Consider the following 19,667-nt stretch of genomic DNA (forward strand, 5'->3'; position numbering starts at 1 on the left):
GCACATTCCTCACTGTCAGAAAGAAAGAGAGAGAAGTAGACACAATTATAAAGTTGTATATTTCAATGCAATGACTCATAATATTTATACAGAAACAACATTTATTATAAATATATAAAAAATATAATAAACAATTAATTCTTACATTAGTAAAACATCTCAGAAGAGAGAAATAAGATTGTGTGCTATTCATTCTGTGTTTCAACTATAAATAAAGTGATAACACTACATCTGGAAATTAAAAGTAGACAATCTTACTCATTTCCTTTTATGCTTTATTTGTTTCAGCCATTGGGATATAGCCATGCTGGGGCACTGCCTTGAGGGGTTTAGTCAAACAAATTGACCCCAGTACTTATTTTTTAAATGTTTAGAACTTATTCAATCAGTGCCATTTAATGAACCATAAGTTATGGAGACATAAATAAATCAATACTGATTGTCAAGCAGTGGGGAAAACACACACACACACACACACACTCAGAGATTTCCACCAAGTTTCTATCTACCAAATTGACTCACAAGATATTGGTTGACCCAGGGCTATAGTAGAAGACATGTATCCAAGATGCTGTGCAGCAAGATTGAACTCAAAAACTACGTGATTGCAAAGTGAGCTTCTTAATCACACAGCCATACCAATCACACAACCGTACCTATACACAAATTTATTTTAATCAGAAACATTAATATTTTTTAAATTGATACAAAACTCATTTTTTTATGTGAATCGTGTCAAACCAAATTTAACATTAGTTTTATTATGGATTAACACTAATTTTATTAATTCAGGAGGGATGAAAGGTAAATTCTAGTCCTACCTGGCTTTAAACTCAAAACAGCAGACTAAATAAATATTGGAAAACATCTTGTTTGCTTTTCTACATCTTCACATTACTCAACCCCCAACAACAAATAAATTAAATATATGTACAAATACATATTCAAACATATATTCATATATTCCAATATGTCTATTTGAAAAGTCATTTCTTTTTACAAAATTGCAAATATATCTGAGAAAACCTAACAAAAAATGTAGCAAACATTGGATATTTTGTGCATGGATATTTGCCAAAATATGCATTAAGATCTGTTGCACTAGTATTGGTGCATGCATAGGGTAGTAGATTTCCTGCTAAGTATTTCATTCTCTATTGAAAACTGACACCATTGATTAGTAAATGTTAACTTGAGAAGGTTACTCACTATTGTGATACAGTTATGGCAATTGAATATTGCTATTTTTTATTTTTATTTTTTAAATAATTAACAATTACTTTCAGACAGTTGATACCATTCACTTGTAATGTCTTCATATTTCAGTAAAAAAGACTCAGCTTGCAATTGATTAATTTAAAACACAATACTTTAACTTGCTTAAGAGCAATGTTAACCTGTTGATTTAACCAGTCTTAAAGGGAATGCAAAGGCTGTGGGGGGAACAGTCTATACTTCCAGAACAAACCAATAATAAGATTACTCATGTCACCAAATAGGAAAATGCTTTAATTGATTTGAAATATATATATATATATATATATATATATATATATATATATATATATATATATCTAGAGAGAGAGAGAGAGATTGTATATCAGAGGTGTCAAATTGTATGTTTGACATCTCTGATCTATAATGGGACAATTACATTAATTTATGCCTTTTGGGGACAAACAGGAGAATAGTGAGACATCATCATTTAACGTTTGCTTTCCATGCTGGCATGGGTTGGATGGTTTGACTGAGAACTGGTAAGCCGGGGAGCTGCACCAAGTTCTGATCTGATCTGGTATGGTTTCTACAGCTGGATGCCTCTGTGAGGCCCAACGCTTGAATGGTGCTTTTTACATGCTACTGGCATGGATCCCAGTCAGATGGCACAGGCATATCACCCAATGTTTGAATGGTGCTTGAAAGTAGAAGACTTGTAATGACTGGAAAGAAATGAAGCTAGCATGCTGTGATGGATGTCAGAGCACAAATGAGCTGAAACAAAAACTTGTTATAAGAAGAATCAGATGTAGTGTGCAAGAGAGGAGATTGTGCTGGCACAAGCATGTGATACATATGGAGGATGACTCCAGAGTTACCTCTATTGCTACCCAACAGCTCCTCTTAATCTCACTATCTACTGTTATACTTCTAGGGTGCCCTCAAGCCTTTCTTTCCTTCACTGTACACACTGCATCCATCTTTTATTCCCCTTTATCTCTCTTTTCCACCATCCTTTATTCATTGTTTTTCCCATTTAGGATCCCTCCGCTGACTCTCCATGTGGGAGGCTTCCATGGCATTCACACTCTACTTTTCCTCTTTCCTATACCCCTGTAGTACCCTCCAGCATCCATTTCCTTCACTACCTTCTTCCTAAAACTTCCCCACATCCTTAACGCTCTTTCTCATCATTCTCCATCTGCCCTGCCCCACACCTTTCCTTTCCTCAATGACTCTCTCAGATTCATCTGCACTCTAGTCTATGTCCTTTTCACTAATGATGTCTGGTGTGTTATGATTTGCTGACTTGGGTGGGTGGATGCACTGCCAGGCAGAACCCTCCGTGGTGTTAGTCAGTTGGCCAGAAGGTACTCTGGATGGTTAGATAGTGGTTGTTTGCTTATACTGGGGGGGGGGGGGGGTTCTGCACCTTCTTTAAGTTCAACTTAATTGTTTCAGCTCAAGGAAATTGCTGCTAAGTTTATTTTAGAATGGTTGACAATAAGTCTGAAAACATACGGCAGCCAGGGTCCATGAAACTGGTGGCCTGCGAGTCAGGGATGGGGTCCACTGGTCAGGCTGGGCGTGTGACCTCCTCATGTTTGGCTGATCTGCGACCTTCCCCCATGGAGCACAATGGACCATCTCCTATGCGTGGTACAGTTATTGGTCCTACAGATAACCTCCCTTCACCTTTCCACTCTAACCCCACCTTTTTCACAAAAACCCTATCACTAATCCCTTCCCTTGTTCCCTGCTATACACCACCTAATTAGTGGTACTTCTACAACTCTTACTCTCCCCACTACTACCCTTTTACAATAAAAAATCTGTTCCTCTCATCTTACTTACCCTCTTTCATCTTCCTATCTAGAATCATTGCTCACTCTATCTTTTATTCTCTAATTATAGGGGACACTAGACCCTTAGCTTTTCAAGTTACAAGGCAATCTTTTACTAGTACTGGTGCTGTGAAAAATGCACCTAGTACACTCTATAAAGTGGTTGGCATTAAGAAGGGCATCCAGTTACAGAAACTGTGCCAAAACAGACACTGGAACATTGTGTTTCAGTGTCTGTTTTAACTACTTCCAGTGCCTTAAACTCCTGTCAAATGGTCCAGTCCATGCCAGTTTCAAAACCAGATGTTAATGACAATGATGATTTTTAAAAGTGAGAATAACATATTCAATTGAGTTTATTCCAATTGTGTTAAATTTAGTAGTTATAGCAGAAAACACATTGACATAGGTGTTTGATACATGAGTCATTATTTTTATTGATCAAAGAGGTTTATGCTCAAAGGTATTGATCAAGTAGGTAGTCCTGACTATGCTATCTTGTTAGGAATATCTAGGACTGCATTATTTAATGTGACTTTTTCTTTTTTAAGACAGTATGGTGAGATTTGTGAGAGATTTAGCTGCCATTTCAGCAAGCTGAGCGATTATGTTGCGGTTCTCTTGCTGGCATTATATAACTGTGATTGAATTTACTAGTAGCATTCAGCTCACATTTACTGGTGGAGTTCACAAGTATTTCCATAACAATTAATACCTCAGCTACACCTACCTACCCACACATACATACACACTCATTGTAACAGAAGTATTGAATAGCACACTTCACCAGATGTCACAGTGCTTATAGCTAATATGGCTTTCTTCTTCAAAAGTCTATTAGAAATAATACAAAACAAGCCATTTGCTAATTTCATGGCCAAAGGAGGAATATCTTTTTGTATGTTACAGATAAATCTCTACTTAAAGTTGAAATATAAAATGACAGACAACAATATTGATTACATAAATATTGATTTGTTTCCTGATTTTATCAATTTATGTTTAATGATTAAAAATTTCAGCACTAACAATCATTGGATTGTGACTAACATGCAAGAGTACCTTCAAGGACTTTAATTGATCATGTTGCTTACTTCACTTTATTTCAACTTCATATTTTTTTAATGGCCCAGTTGTTTTCTGAGATAAATGAAGCAACCCAACACAAGTATACACACGCACTGGCACACACATACATACATACATCATCACCATCACAACCACCATCATCATTGATATAATGTCCACAACTCCAAGCTTGGATGGTTTATATTATACTTGAAATAGATTTTTCTGCAGATGGATGCTCTTCCTGTTGTTAACCCTTACCTGTTTACAAACCAGGTAATATTTTCTCTAAACCAGCAAACAGCTCACTGGCCAGATCATAAACATATGATACCATTTGTATCGCATGGTGACTTTGTTTTCAGTCAGCATGCACAAGTAGGCAAACGTTAAGATAAGAAGACACTCACATCTATATGACAGGCTTCTTACAATTTCCATTAACTCATTTCATTCACAAAGCATTGATATCTCAAATCCTTATATTTTATCATTCATGTGCACTAGTATGGCACATCTGTAGTTAAAAACAAAATTGTCAGTTGAAAGTGCCACACAGTGTGAGTGGACTCTAAACTGTAGATTTGAAGCAAACCACATTACCCTGTGCATGCCTATATATATATATATATATATATATATATATATACACACACACATACATACAGGGTGCGATGGGTAAATTGTCACCATTTTGTATTTTTAATTTTGCACATGTGCATTGTTTGTTTTCGATTTTGTTGACTACACAGTATAGTAGGGTCAGTTGAACACCGTCTGTGAGCAGCACCAGTGATGCAATTCACTCTGCCAGAAATTTGCGTCGGAAGCTCCAATAAGAATAGATGGTGAACACACAGAACAACTGTTGGCTTGCTGTTTCCCCAAAACAGGTACTGAGAGTGATAAAACTCTCACACCCCCTCACACGCAACATGGAGGCCTACATCAGGTGCCTGGAGGAGGTAGAACTGCCCTGGGTCAAGCAGGTGGCTGCTGGAAGACCCTGTGTCTGGCAACAGGACTCTGCGCCATGCCACACAAGCAGGAGAACCCAGTCATGGCTGTCAGACAGTTTCTGTGACCACATCACCCCTAACATCTGGTCACCTAACTCTCCAGACTGCAACACCCTTGTGTGGGGCACAGTTGAGTGAGAGACCAACATAACTCCTTGCAACATCAAAGATGAACTAACGGCAAGCATTATGGCAGCATTCACCAACTTAAATAAGAAGACTGTCCAGAAGAGTTGCAGAAGATTCTGAAGTCAATGGTTGAAGCCATTGGCGATTTTATTGAATAAATTTACTCTTTAGTATTTGATGATATTTTTATGTAATTTTGGTAAATATATCTGTTAAAATGAGATGTCAGTGTTATTTTCATTTTTGTGTAATTTAGATGACAATATATTCACCACACCCTATATATATATATATATATGTATATATAGTCTTTTATTCTTTTACTTGTTGCAGTCATTTAACTGAAGACATGCTGGAACACTACTTTGAAAGGTTTTAGTTGAACAAATTGACCTCAGGACTTATTTCTTAAGCCTAGTACTTATTCTGTTGGTCACTTTTGCTGAACTGCTAAGTTATGAGGATATAAACACACCAACACTGGCTGTCAAGTGGTGATGAAGGTGGGTACAAACACATACACAAAGACACACAAATAGATATATACACATATATACAACATTTCTTTCAGTTTCCGCCTACCAAATCCACTCACAAGGCTTTGGTCTGCCCAAGGCTATAGTAGAAGAAACTTGCCCAAGGTGCCATGCAGTGGAACCGAATCTGGAACCATATGGTTGGGAAGCAAGATTCTTGCTACACTTACACCTATATATATATATTTATAAAATCATCATCATTTAATGTCCACTTTTCCATGCTTACATGGGTCAGATAGAATTCAAGGCAGATTTTTTACAACTGGATGCTCTTCCTATCACCAGCCCTCACTTGTTTCTAAGTAAGGCAATATTTCCCTATGGCTAGAAGTGTTCTCATAGAAGACTAGAAACAAACGACACAGCTTGTATGATGATGACACTCACATCTTACAAGGCTTTGAGTAACCTGAGGTTCTTACCTAAGATGTCACGCAGTAGGACTGAACCCAAAACCATGTGGTTGGGAAGTAAACTAACCACACAGCCATACTTGCATCTCTCTCTCTCTCTCTCTCTCTCTCTCCCCACACACACTATTTATTAAAGAAGAGGTCAAGCAGACCTAAATTCAAAGAGGACTTGATGTGTGTGGTGTAATAAGAAAGAAGTCATTCATCAGCAGAGTATAGTTATTAAAAATAATTATTGTTGCAGTTCCACACAATCATTTCAATATTATAACAATATAAGCTATATGTAATGGTATCAACATTTTATCAGTGAAACTTACGTCTGTAAAAGAAGCTAAGTTTATAGGTAACAATGAAAATTAACGTTCATGTGGGGCAGAGATGAAATGAAAATGGTACCAGGCAATGCTGGCATGGGTTAGATGACTTGTTGGATCTGGTAAGCCAGAGAGCTGCACCAGGTTCCAGTTGTCTCTTTTGGCTTGGTTGGTATGGCTGGATGTTCTTCCAAATGCCAACTACTTTATAGAGTGTACTGGGTGTCTTTTATGTGTCACTGGCACGGGTGCCTTTCTTGTGTCTCTGGTACTGGTCATGGTCACGATTTCACTTAGCTTGACATGTCTTCTAAAGCACAGCCAAGTCTTGGTCACGGAAGTCTCAGTCACTTGTCATTGCCTCTGTGACATTAAAAAAACTGAAGATCATATTTCACCACCTTGTCCTACATCTTCTTGGGTCTACCTCTTCTATGGGTTCCTCCACAATTAGAGATAGACACTTCTTTATGCAGCTGTCCTCGTCCATATGCATTACATGACAATACCATTGTAGTCTTCTCTCTTGCACACAACATCTGATATCTCTTATACCAATTTTCTCTTAAGAAACTGACACTCTTTCATACATGCACACTGACATTGTACATCTGGTGGAGCATGCTAACTTCTTTTCTTTCAAGCCTTTGCATGTCCTCTACAGTCACAGCTCATGTTTCACTGCCATATAGCATGGCTGTTTGCACACAGGTATCATACAATCTGCCTTTCACTCTGAGGTAGAGGCCCTTTGTTGCTAACAAAGACAGAAACTCTGTGAACTTTTCCCAGCAGCTACACTCTCAGAGCATCCTTTTCCACTGCTGACTTGGTTACCTAGGTAACAGAAGCTACTATCTGCTAATTTTAAGTACCCCACCAGGCATTTGACAAAGTCTATTTTCTCTACATTCTTACCTGCACATCTGCCACACACAAATACTACTTTCTCTGATAAGCTTCTGATACTGCTGCACCTCTTATGTATCTACAGTTTGCACTGGGTATACCTTATGGAGTTTCTACCTACACCTTTCCTACATATGATAGCAGGGCCATTCTACCTGAAGGGATGAGGAGTGATTTGTCTGTTTCCTACTTGTTAGAACTTAGGTCTTTGCTAAATTAACCCTAAGGCCCTTTGATTCCAGACCTTGCTTCCACATCTGAAATTTCTTCTCTAGTTCTGATAGTGATTCAGCTATAAGAACAAGATCATCAGCATAGAGGAGCTCCCAAGGGTAGCTTGACTTAAGCTCCTTTGTTATGGCTAGGAGGACTATGATGAACAAGAGGGGGCTGAACTCCTACCTGTACACTGAGTTCATTTCTATACTTGTTGCTGACTTTCACCTTACTGACAGCATTCCTGTACATGGCTTGCTCTCACCAGCCACTCATCTGTCCCTAGCTTCTGCATTGACCATCGGATAAGGGAGGGGGGGGGGACCTTGTGAAAGGCTTTCTCCACATCAACAAAAACCAAACACAGAGGTTTATTCTTGGCTTATATATATATATATATATATATATATATATATACACACACAGAGAGGAGGGGTAGAATATATGATGCTACATCAGATATTCACAAATCAATAAAGCATAATAGTATAGAAGGGATGTCATGAAACTGTTATTCAATTATTGATTTCACAATTCAAAGTTATTTGTTCTGTGTGAAAAAGGGAACAAAGAACCATTTTCTGTGCAATTTTCTATTTTAGGGTGTGTATGTTGGTGTGTGATTGTGGGTGTGTGTAGTAAAACAGGTATTGTTGTTATTGATGTTGTGCTATTGTCACAGTCAATGAAACTATTAATAATAATGATAATGAAAACAATAACAATCATAGTAATAATCACAACAACAGCAGTGGTGGTGTTTGTAGGTATAAATTATCAGCCAGGTAATCACTGTTGCAGTCACTTCCATCATTATTGCTGCTGCTATTGTCCTCATCATCATCCTCATCGTCAGTAGTAGTAGTAGTGGTAGTTATAGTAATTGTATTATAGTGGTGGTTATAGTAGTTGTAGTAGTGGCGGTGATAGAGATAATAGTCATAGTAGTGGTTGTGGCGGTAACAGTAGTAGTAGTAGCAGCAGGTTTTTTTGTTATTGTTGCTGAGTGGCCTTATTAGTTTTGAGCAAATCTTTGGCATGACTATAACTAATCAAACATTTTAAAGACATTCGGAAATTGAACATGTTTTCAGTTTTACCTAGTTTCATATGAAACCAATACCTATTTCATTGATTTGCAAGTGAATACTGGTAGTTGAACTCAAACCTGTAAGTCAGTATACCATCCAATTAATTATCTTATTAGAGACATTATCACTGAACCAAATTTCAGTCTATATGCTAATAAGTTCTTAGAGTACATCTTACTGTGTACTCTAAGAACTTAATAGCATAAATTCCTCCTTATAGTAAATATTATTTTACTGAAAGATGGTAAATTGGCAGAGATATTTGGACATTGGATAGAAGCCTTGTGGTATATGTTCTGGCTCCCTGTGTCTTGAGTTCAAATCCTACTGTGGTCAACATTGCATTTTATCCTTTCAGGATCAATGGAAAAGTATGTATTAATCCAGGACAGTGATTTGGAAGAACTGTTAGAGTGTCAGGCAAGATAAGATACTGTGCAGTATCTGTTCCAGCTTTTTGCATTTTGAGAGCTGTCCTTGACATGTCACTATTTACATTCTTTATCAGTTCAAGGTGGTAACCCTCCTCTTGGATAAACATTAGTGATGTGAAGAAAAGGGGAAACTTGCATTCAGGAGTAACTTAGTCTTCCTCAAAAATATCTTGCCCAGGCATCCATTTCAAACCTGTCATGATCTTCAATTATCAGCTGATATACTGAATATTGAGTAACATAACTTGTATACACATTATCATTCATTGTAATTTCTGTTATTTCTATTATTTGAAATAATATTATTAATTCTTTCTTAATTATCTTTAAGAATTCAAACACTGTTAAGGTCAACCTTGACCAATGGAGGACCCTATATCTATTTTACTGCTCATGAGTGCGGGTTAAGAAGAAAATATTTGGTCCAAGACAGACTACAATGCCTGCAGTACTAATAAAATATCAATAACACAAATAATGTAGAAAAGCTTGTTTCCTTAATGAAGAAGTTCATGTAAATGAAAGGAGAAATAAACACAAGCTAGATAATAATAATAATAATAATAATAATAATTGTTTGAACAGCTAATTGTTCTTTGGTATAAAGGGAGTACAAAGGTGGTGTATAAACCATAATGTAATGACAGATGGTGCAAAAACAATTATCTAAAGAAAGAAACATTAGATATGCAAGTAAAGTGGATGATGTGGTGTATATCAAGCATGTAAAAGTTGAAGGCAGAGAGATCAGAATATTGATAAGAATAAGATAACAGGGTAGATGTGAATGATTTCAGAGATAATTGAGGGCAAGCAGAATGTTATCCCATTATATCAGAGAACAGCCACCTGACAGACAAAGAGATGTACTTTACTGTACTATGTGTGGTACAACTTACATTTTCATTTATTTATCTATTTATCTGCACCTTATTTGAATATTTTCTTTTCTTATTTATTTGTTTTAGTCTCATAATTTCAATTTCAACTCTTTATTTAACTTTATAATTCCTCATCCCCATCATCCTTTTTAACTTTTAATTTCATAATTTATCACTCCTACCATTTTTAATTTCACTATGCTGCAACTCCTATGCTCAATATAATCTAGCATATATACAGGGTGTCCCAAAATTAAGGCAACCAACTTTTTTCAATTTTGCCAAAGCAAAATTTTGTTTTATTTCAGGTCTAAGCATTGCATGGCAATGGTAAAGGAAACACAATTATAATACTACCACATCTATTTGATATGACCATCTCTCTTCTGAATCACAACTTTAAGTCTAGGTGTGAATGCTTCACATGTAGTACACAACTGTTCTTTTGGAATCAAAATCCCATTCCTGGTGCAGTTTTGCCTTCAGAGCATTGAGCAAAGCATGCAGAGTGCTTGAGACCCTTGTCTCCAAAATGGATCACACAGAAAAATCCAACGAGTTGAGATCAGGGCTTCTTGAGGGCCACACATCCTTGCCTATAAATGATGGAATATTTTTCTGAATCCAGTGTTGTGCCTGTTTGGAGCTATGGGATGGTGTCAAACCCTGTTGGAGGCTCCAAGGTGCACCTTGAAAGTGCTCATTCACCCACGGAAGCAGTTCAGATTCCAGAATGTTACTAGTATATTGCTGGATGTTAATTTTAACATCTGAGGGCACAAAAAAGAGGGGAGACCTTGCAGTGGCTGTCACAGCTTCCCAAACCATAACTGACTATGGATTTTGATGCCAATTTATGAGTCTACCCTCGATGGAGCCAGATACACTCCAAAGTTGGTCATTCTGGTGGTCTACTGTCTGTTTGATGTCAAATTTCTTTCCATCAGTGAACTCCAAGTTGGGCAATGTGCCTTCAGCAATATGACGCTAGATAAGACAATTTCTCTCCAATCTCATGGCCTTAAACTTGCGTAAACTCACAATGGCAGGCCATCTCATTGGGGTGGGTTTGGAGATTCTCCTTCAGTACTCGATACATCAATGTTTGGTTTATTTTTGCTGTGGCAGCCAGTTTTCTAATGGAATGATGAGGATTTCACTGTATCTTTTCTCTAGTACTTATGATAAGCAGAAGGGTCTGCACATATCTTTTTTTGGCCATGTCCAGGTTGATTGGCAGCAGAACCAGTCTCCTGAAATTTCTTGACAATTTTCCAGACTGTTGTTCAGTTAATTTTAAGCTTTTTTGCTTTCACCTCTTTCGTGGAGGATTATGATTGTATTTCAATCTATAGCCATTATCTAATTTATAAATCTGAATTTATTTAGTCTGAAACAAAAAGAAGACACACTAAGCTTTTATAATGATGTATAATTTTCATATTTGATCAAGTAACTCCTTGAACTTTTATCAACTAGTTCTTACTCTAGCTACTATACTTTTAGAGCAACCACCTCCCTTGTTAATCACACACACACACACATGTATATGTGTGTGTGTATACATATATATAAATACACACACATATACACACGCGCACACACATAGTTATTAAAACCTGAAACTTTGGTTGCCTTAACTTCGGGACACCCTGTAGCATATACATATAGGTGTGTGTGTGTGTGTGTGTGTGTGTGTGTGTATGTATTTATTGGCAAATATATATGTAAGCATGACTTATGTACATGCATGGATGTGTGTACACTTGTGTGTGTGTATTTATATGTGTTTGTGTGTATGAATTTATATATGTGTATTTATATATATTAAAGTATATGTGATTTTAAATACATATTTATATGTATGCATGTATAAGCAAGCACACATGAAAGGTAAAATATGTATGAAACATCTATTAAATCACTACCAAAAACATTTATAGACAAAACAGAGTAAAAATATTTTATTCTCATGTATTTCATACATGTACATCTAAGTAAATAAATGTGTGTATACTACCATCCTCATTTAACATCCATGCTGACATGGGTTGGATGGTTTGACAGGATCTGATGTGTCAAAAGACAACACCTTGCTCCAATGTCCTCTTTGGAATGATTTCTACAGCTGGATGCCCCTCTTAACAGCAACCACTTTACAGTATGGTCTGGGTACTCTTTTATGCCACTTACACTATTACAGTCACCATGCAGTTCATAAGACTAAAAACCATGGAGGGGGTCATCGTCATGCTAGGGAACAAGGGGATTATTATGAAAGGTGGGGGAGGACAGAGCAGGTTCTTTTAGAGAGATCTTCATAGCTACTCACATCTAGTAGGGGAAAGGGGGAGAGAGAAAAAGAAAATGATCAGTAGGAGCTGCAAGAAATAGATAATGGAGATGAAGTGCCCAAGTGGCCCCACAAGGGATTAGAAGAAATAGGTGGGTGAGATGGCAGTTTACGAGAGTGTATGAGAAGAAGAATGAGGGGATAGAATGAGTATGAGTGAAAGGTGGATGAACAAAAGAAACCATGAGCCGAATAAGATACAAGGATGTAGAAGAAAGAGTGGGGGATGGGGAGCAGCAGGAGTAGTAAGATGATAAATTTGCAAGTGGGGAGGAATCCAAGGGAAAAAGAGAGAGATGACATGGTTGGGTATAATTTAAGAGCCCTGGGTGGGAAGGAAAGAGACAGGCAAAATGCATGAATGTGGGAAAGGAATCATAACAAGAGTAGAGAGCACAAAACATAGCACTTCCAGAACTCAATTTTTTGAAGAGGGCAAGTCTTTTTGAGAACCTCATATCATCGGATTCCAGTCCTTTGTAATCTCTTCTGTTAGGCTCAGGGTCTTATGGTCAGCCTTCACTACTTCATCCCATGTCTTCCTAGGTCTCCTCCTTCTGCAAGTTTCAGTCACATTAAGCAATAGGCACTTCTTATACAGTTATTGTCATCCATACACATTCATACCAGTAAAGTCTTCTTTCTTGAATACAACACCTGATTTCTCTTATGTTTATCACTCAGCATCTTCATACTAATTTTTTCATGCACACTCACAGTGTGTATCCAACAGAACATGCTCACTTCATGTCTTTCTAATCTTCTCAAGTCTGCTGCAGTCAAGGCTCATGTCACACTACAATGCAGCATTGAAGTTCTCACACAAGCATCATACAATCTACCCTTCACTCTTAAGGAAAAGATCCTTGTTGTAAAAATTTGTAGTAACTCCTTGAACTTTTACCAACCAGTTCTTGTTCTAGCTACTATACTTTTAGAGCAACCACCTCTCTTGCTAATCACACACACACATGTCTATGTGTGTGTGTATACATATATATAAATACACACACATATACATGCACACACACATATACACATACACATACGGTGAGCTGACAGAAACGTTAGCACGCCGAGCGAAACGCTTAGTGGTATTTCGACTGCCGTTACATTCTGAGTTCAAATTCCGCCGAGGTCGACTTTGCCTTTCATCCTTTCAGGGTCGATTAAATAAGTACCAGTTATGCACTGGGGTCAATATAATCGACTTAATCCGTGTGTCTGTCCTTGTTTGTCCCCTCTGTGTGTAGCCCCTTGTGGGCAGCAAAGAAATAACATACACATACATACACACATGTATATGTGTGTGTGTGTGCATGTCTACATGCATGTATGCTTAAAATGTATTTTGCATATGTTTACATATGTGTATGTTCCAGCAGGTATGGATGTATTTGTGTATAATTGTATAAACAATGTATAATTTTATAAACATGCTTATATGTATTGTACAATGTAAATTTACTGGTGTGGATGGACAAATCTAATGGATTTTTTACCTTACATTTCTTCCTTTTATCATGTTTCTCTCCTTCCCCCTTTTTCACCATTATAAGATACACCAATAAGTGTATCCACAATAGTGTATTTATATTCTTGTGCTTTTACATATGCATGTATGTATGTATGTATGTATGTATGTATGCATGTATGTATGTATGTATGTATGTATAGTATCATACAGAGATGTGTATGTATAGATGCAAACATATATGTAGATATATGTATACTAATTTAATAATTCATATAGTTATCTGTAAAAGTGTGCGTTCATAAAGATATATTTTGTTGTCTTACAAGAGTCATTATACCAATACTGATGTATGTATATGTATGTATATGTGCGTGTCTGTGTAGATACAAGTATGTGTATATATGTGTATGTATGTATGCATATGTATGCGTATATATATATGCTTGTATTTATGCATGTGTGGATATATATCTGCACATTTATTTTTGTATATGCGTGTGTGTATGTGTGTGTGTGTGTGTGTGTGTGTATATGTATATGTATATATATATATATATATATATATATATATATGTATATATATATCATCATCTTCATCTCTTCATCATCATTGTCTAATGTCTGTTGTCCATGCTGGCATAGGTTGGATGGGTTGACTAGGCTGGCACACTAGAAGGTTGCGCCAGGATCCGGTCTGATTTGGCATGGTTTTCTATGGCTGGATGCCCCTCCTAACACCAACCATTCCGAGAGTGAAATGGATGCTTTTACATGCCACCAGCACAAGTGCCATTTGCGTGACACTGGTATCTACCACTACTGTGATTTTGCTTGGCTTGATGGGTCTTCTTCGCAAGCATGACATGCCAAAGGTCTTGGTCATTGCCTCTGTAAAGCCCAACACTTGAAAGGAGCTCGGCCATTTTGCCTTCATGATGCCCAACGCTCGAAAGGAACTCAGCCACCTCACCTCTGTGAGGCCTGTTTGAAAGGAACTCAACCACCTCGCCTCTGTGAGGCTCAACACTTGAAAGGAACTCAGCCACTTTGCCACCGTGCCACTTGAAAGGAGCACGGCCACTCTGCCTCCACAAGTCCCAATGCTCGAAAGGATCTCAGCCATCTCGCCTCCGTGAGGTCTACTTGAAAGGAACTCAGCCACTTTGTCTCTGTAAGGCCTGACATTCAAAAGTTGATTTTTTTTTTTACATGCCACCAACACAGGTGCAGTTGGCTTGATGGGTCCTCGTAAGCAGAGCACATCGCCAAAGGTCTCAGTCTCTAGTCATTACCTATGTGAAGCTCAAAGTTTGAAGGTCATGCTTCACTGCCTCATCTCATGTCTTCCTAGGTCTACCTCTACCACAGGTCCCTTCCACAGTTAGAGATCGGAACTTCTTTACACAACTGTCCTTATCCATACACATCACATGACCATACCAGCACAGTCGTCTCTCTTGCACACCACAGCTGATTCCTCTTATACCTAACTTTTCTCTTAAGATGCTTACACTTTGCTGAACATGTACACTGATATTGCACATCTAGCGAAGCATTCTGGCTTCATTTCTCTCAATATATATATATATATCGCCAAGCTAACATGGCAGTCCAGAGAAACAGGATGAATGCTGCCATTAATTAGCTCCAAGAGGCCATCACCTCTAGATATCTGTGACAAACAAATCTAGGTCCATAACACCTGTGAACAGGGGAATTCATCAACTTCCTCTTGCTATATATATATATATATATATATATATATATATATAGATATATATAGTGTTCATAATTATGAACAAGTCACAATTATAACTAAGTGGATTTCAAAAACCCTTACATGTTTAGAAATAGCAGTCAAAAACCACTATAAAGCCACTATTATCACTCATATTATATCTCCTCACAATAAATGCTGTCTGCAGGCGACATGACATATAAAATTCACAACTTAAAAATAAAAGGTTAATTCTCTATTGAAAATTTGACGTTAGGAACCTATTAAAGGTCCCATTCATCTCTTCCTGGAGAATATTCTTATAGATAGAAATTGATATAAGACCTTACCTTGGGGCTTACATGTATCTTGACCGGCAAGAATAATGTGTCAACCTCTATCCACACATTCAAATTCTGAATTCAAACGTTATGCACATCGTTTATGAGAAAAGACCAGTAAATTTGAACCACAGCAAATAATAGTGATAATAGTGGGTTTATAGTGGTTTTTGATTGCTATTTCTAAACATGTAAGGGTTTTTGAAACCCTCTTAGTTATAACTGTGACTTGTTCATAATTATAAACACTCTTCTTCTAAGTATTTTAAGATAACATTTTTGGTCATTGATATATTCATAAATAATTATTGTTTATGATATGTCCTCTGTAATGTATTATTACATTACATTTTAATTATATATATATATATATATATATATATACAGGGTTTGGACAAAATAATGGAAACACCTAGCATATAGCATCATAATTTTGAAATATCTATATAACTGTCAAAAGCTTGTTTATTTTTGTTTTTTGATTTATGATTAGTGTTGCTTAATATGTTTTCCTAAAATTGCTGTTTCTTTTCAGATATCATCAGAAAAAGGTAATTAAAATTCATTACAATGACAGATCTATCGGACTTTCAAAGAGGTCAGATTGCTGGTGCTTGTATGGCAGGTGCTACCGTAATGTAAACAGCCAAAATGTTTGGTTTATCAAAAAGTACTGTCTCCAAAGTAATGACAGCCTTTGAGAAAGAGGGAAAAACCTCCTCATTGAAATAAAACTCCGGAAGAAAACCGAATCTTTCAGATAGGGACTGTTAGACTCTCATGCAAATTGGTACAATGGATCATAAAAGCACAGCTCCCAAAATTACTGAAGAACTTAATGACCACCTTGAGAACCCAGTTTCCACAAAAACTGTTCGCCTGGAGCTGCATAAAGCTGGATTTCATGAGAGGGCTGCAATCGGAAAACCACTACTTTCAAAAACAAACGTTGCAAAACATTTAGAATGGAGTAAAAGCCTACAGAATTGGTCCCTAGAGCAGTGGAAGAATGTTATTTTCTTGGATGAGTCAACCTTTACCTTATTTCCAAGCACTGGGCAAGTATACATGTGGAGACAGCCAAAAGAAGCATTTGACCTAGACTGCCTTTTTCCAACTGTTAAACCTAGAGGAGATCTGTGATGATCGGGTGGGGGTGATCGTGGGGGTGGGAGGGCTATATCTTGGAAATCCACCAGCCCAATGGTTTCCCTAAATGGCAGAATTAATAGTGAAGACTATTTCAGCATTTTATCTGATCAAATTCATCTTATAGTTATGGAACTGTTTCTGGAGGGAAACACAATCTTTCAGGATGATGATGATGCACCAATTCACTCAGCTAAAGTTGTTACTGAATGGCACGAGGAATATTCTAGTGAAGTTGAACATCTTATCTGGCCACCACAGTCCCCAGAGAAAAACAAGTAAGGAGTCAATATCTTCCACCATCATCACTACAAGAACTGGAGACTGTTTCAGCTGAAGAATGGACAAAAATTCCTTTGGAAACAATTCAAGCTTTGTACAATTCCATACCTTGTAGAATTCAAGCTGTAATTACTGCCAAAGGTGGTCCTACCCCATATTAAAATAAATTTGTTTGAAATTTTATGGTGTTTCCATTATTTTGTCCAATCCCTGTATATATATATATATATATATATATATATATATATATATATATATATATGCGAACATATATTTCCACCTCTGTGTTTAGATACATGTTGGCTTTGACAAGAAGTATTATCGACCTTGAAATTTGTCTCTTTCCAATTAATACTTTAGTCTGATTGCTCAATAAATTGAGCCCTATGGTGTTGTTTCTTGAAAAGATTTCACCTCTGTGATTTTTCATTATCTATCTATGTATATATATATATATATATATATATATATATATACACACACACACTCATGTTTTGAGTTCTATTTTCCTGTTTGTATCATCAAACTATACATACATGCACCAATAAATACACTCACACAATGAGCTTTCCATCAACTACATCCACTCAGGAGGCTTTGGTTGACCCACAGCTATAGGGGAAGACACTTGCCATGAATAAAAAACAATCTAACAATGATTTTTCAGAAGCCCTAAAAGTTTTAATAGAGGAAACAGTAAGTTTTGACATTCAATCCGTTCCCAGATGAATTAGCAGTAATAAATGATGATTTCCATTGGCAATTAAAACTGGTCTGAAGACTCAGTGTGATGAGAACTTAACATGGCATTATAGGATTACTATTTGGATAATTAACAAAACAATTTCATATAAAGTGAGAAACTATTTATTTATTTATTTGTTTGTTTCTTTCATGTGTAGACATGGAAATACCCTTCTCCACTTATGAAATAAATAGGGCAAAATATCAAATTACAGTATTTCTGCTTATATCTTACCAATTATTGATTAGCATTGTTTTTGCAGTGAGGAGGAAATAAGAATTGTAGCATTTCTCTCTTTCCTGAGAGAATATAAGGCTAAATTCTTTTGAAACAAAAGAAACAAATTTACTCTTCTGTTACTATATTTCTGTTGAGATATACAGCCTTCGTGTTGATTAATTTTGAAAATAATGAAGAATTTACTAAAATAACTGCCATTATTAAGATTGGGTTTGAAGCATAAATTAACATGAAATTTTTATGCAAGGCTTTCATCTAGGTCACTCTAATCAGGAAATCTATAGCTGAAAACCAGGGTTAGTCATAGGCTGGTTAGTATCAAAAACGTTAAGGTGTTTGCTGTAATGCATAATCTGTTTAGAGATTGAATCATATGACAGAACTACTTCCATACAGCTTTGTCAGTCAAATTCACTCACAATACATTTGTCATGAGATTCAAAACCCAAACAGACTGTGCATTATAATTATACTTCGACCTTTCAACCAACATAAAGTTATCTCCTTCAATAGCACTCTCTCTCCAATTTGAGGAATCTTTGTCTTGCAAGTTACTTAGTAATCTCACTAGTACTGGTGCCATGTGAAAAGCACTCAGTACACTCTGTAAAGTGGTTGGTATTAGGATGGGTATAGAAACCATGCCAAAGCAGACAACAGAGCCTGGAGCAGCTCTCTGGTTTGTCAGCTCCTGTCAAACTGTCCAACCCATGCCAGCATGGAAGATGGATGTTAAACAAAGATGATGATGATATATACTGGGGTTGGACAAAATAACAGAAACAAGACTTTATTTTAATTTAACTAATTTTTCTTATTGGCAATATGACAAATTCAAAACTGTTCTAGTCTGCATCTATAAGTTCATATGCTTTATGTATGTTTTGTACTTGAGCTCATCTCATTTTCTTATAAATTTATAAATAAAAAAAAAAAATGATCACTCTGGCTTTTAGACCCACCCAAGCAACTGGTGGCTGTTAACTGGGTAGCTTTCTGAAGTATGTGATGTGAATAGTGAAATCATTTAAACCCACAGAAATTCTTGAGTTATAATTCTTCTTACTTCTTCTACCATAAATGGTGCATCTAGACTATGGTAAACTATAGTCTAGATGCACCCCAGTAGATACTTTCTAATGTTTCTTAACATGAATTGTGTTCATTAAAATTGCCTGATATGGTAACAATATTGCTGTCATTCTTTCCTGTGGCAGCCCCATCACAAAGGTCTCATGAAACTATTTCTTTTGTTCATATCTCAAGATTATTTTTTGATTCATCA

At 36.6% G+C, this 19,667-nt stretch overlaps 1 protein-coding gene across 1 annotated transcript in view; it reads right to left on the reverse strand.

The window, feature by feature from the left end:
* Positions 1–19,667, reverse strand: part of LOC106883518 (diacylglycerol lipase-alpha) — a 103,671-nt gene that overhangs the window by 5,294 nt on the left and 78,710 nt on the right. The window contains exon 12 of the mRNA XM_089338469.1: positions 1–12. This exon is cut by the window's left edge and continues 57 nt beyond it. Within this exon, the coding sequence (XP_089194595.1) occupies positions 1–12 (12 nt within the window). The remainder of the gene's footprint in view (positions 13–19,667) is intronic.

Source organism: Octopus bimaculoides, chromosome 2 (assembly GCF_046866305.1).
Source record: "Octopus bimaculoides isolate indiv1 chromosome 2, ASM4686630v1, whole genome shotgun sequence".
Classification (NCBI taxonomy): domain Eukaryota; kingdom Metazoa; phylum Mollusca; class Cephalopoda; order Octopoda; family Octopodidae; genus Octopus; species Octopus bimaculoides.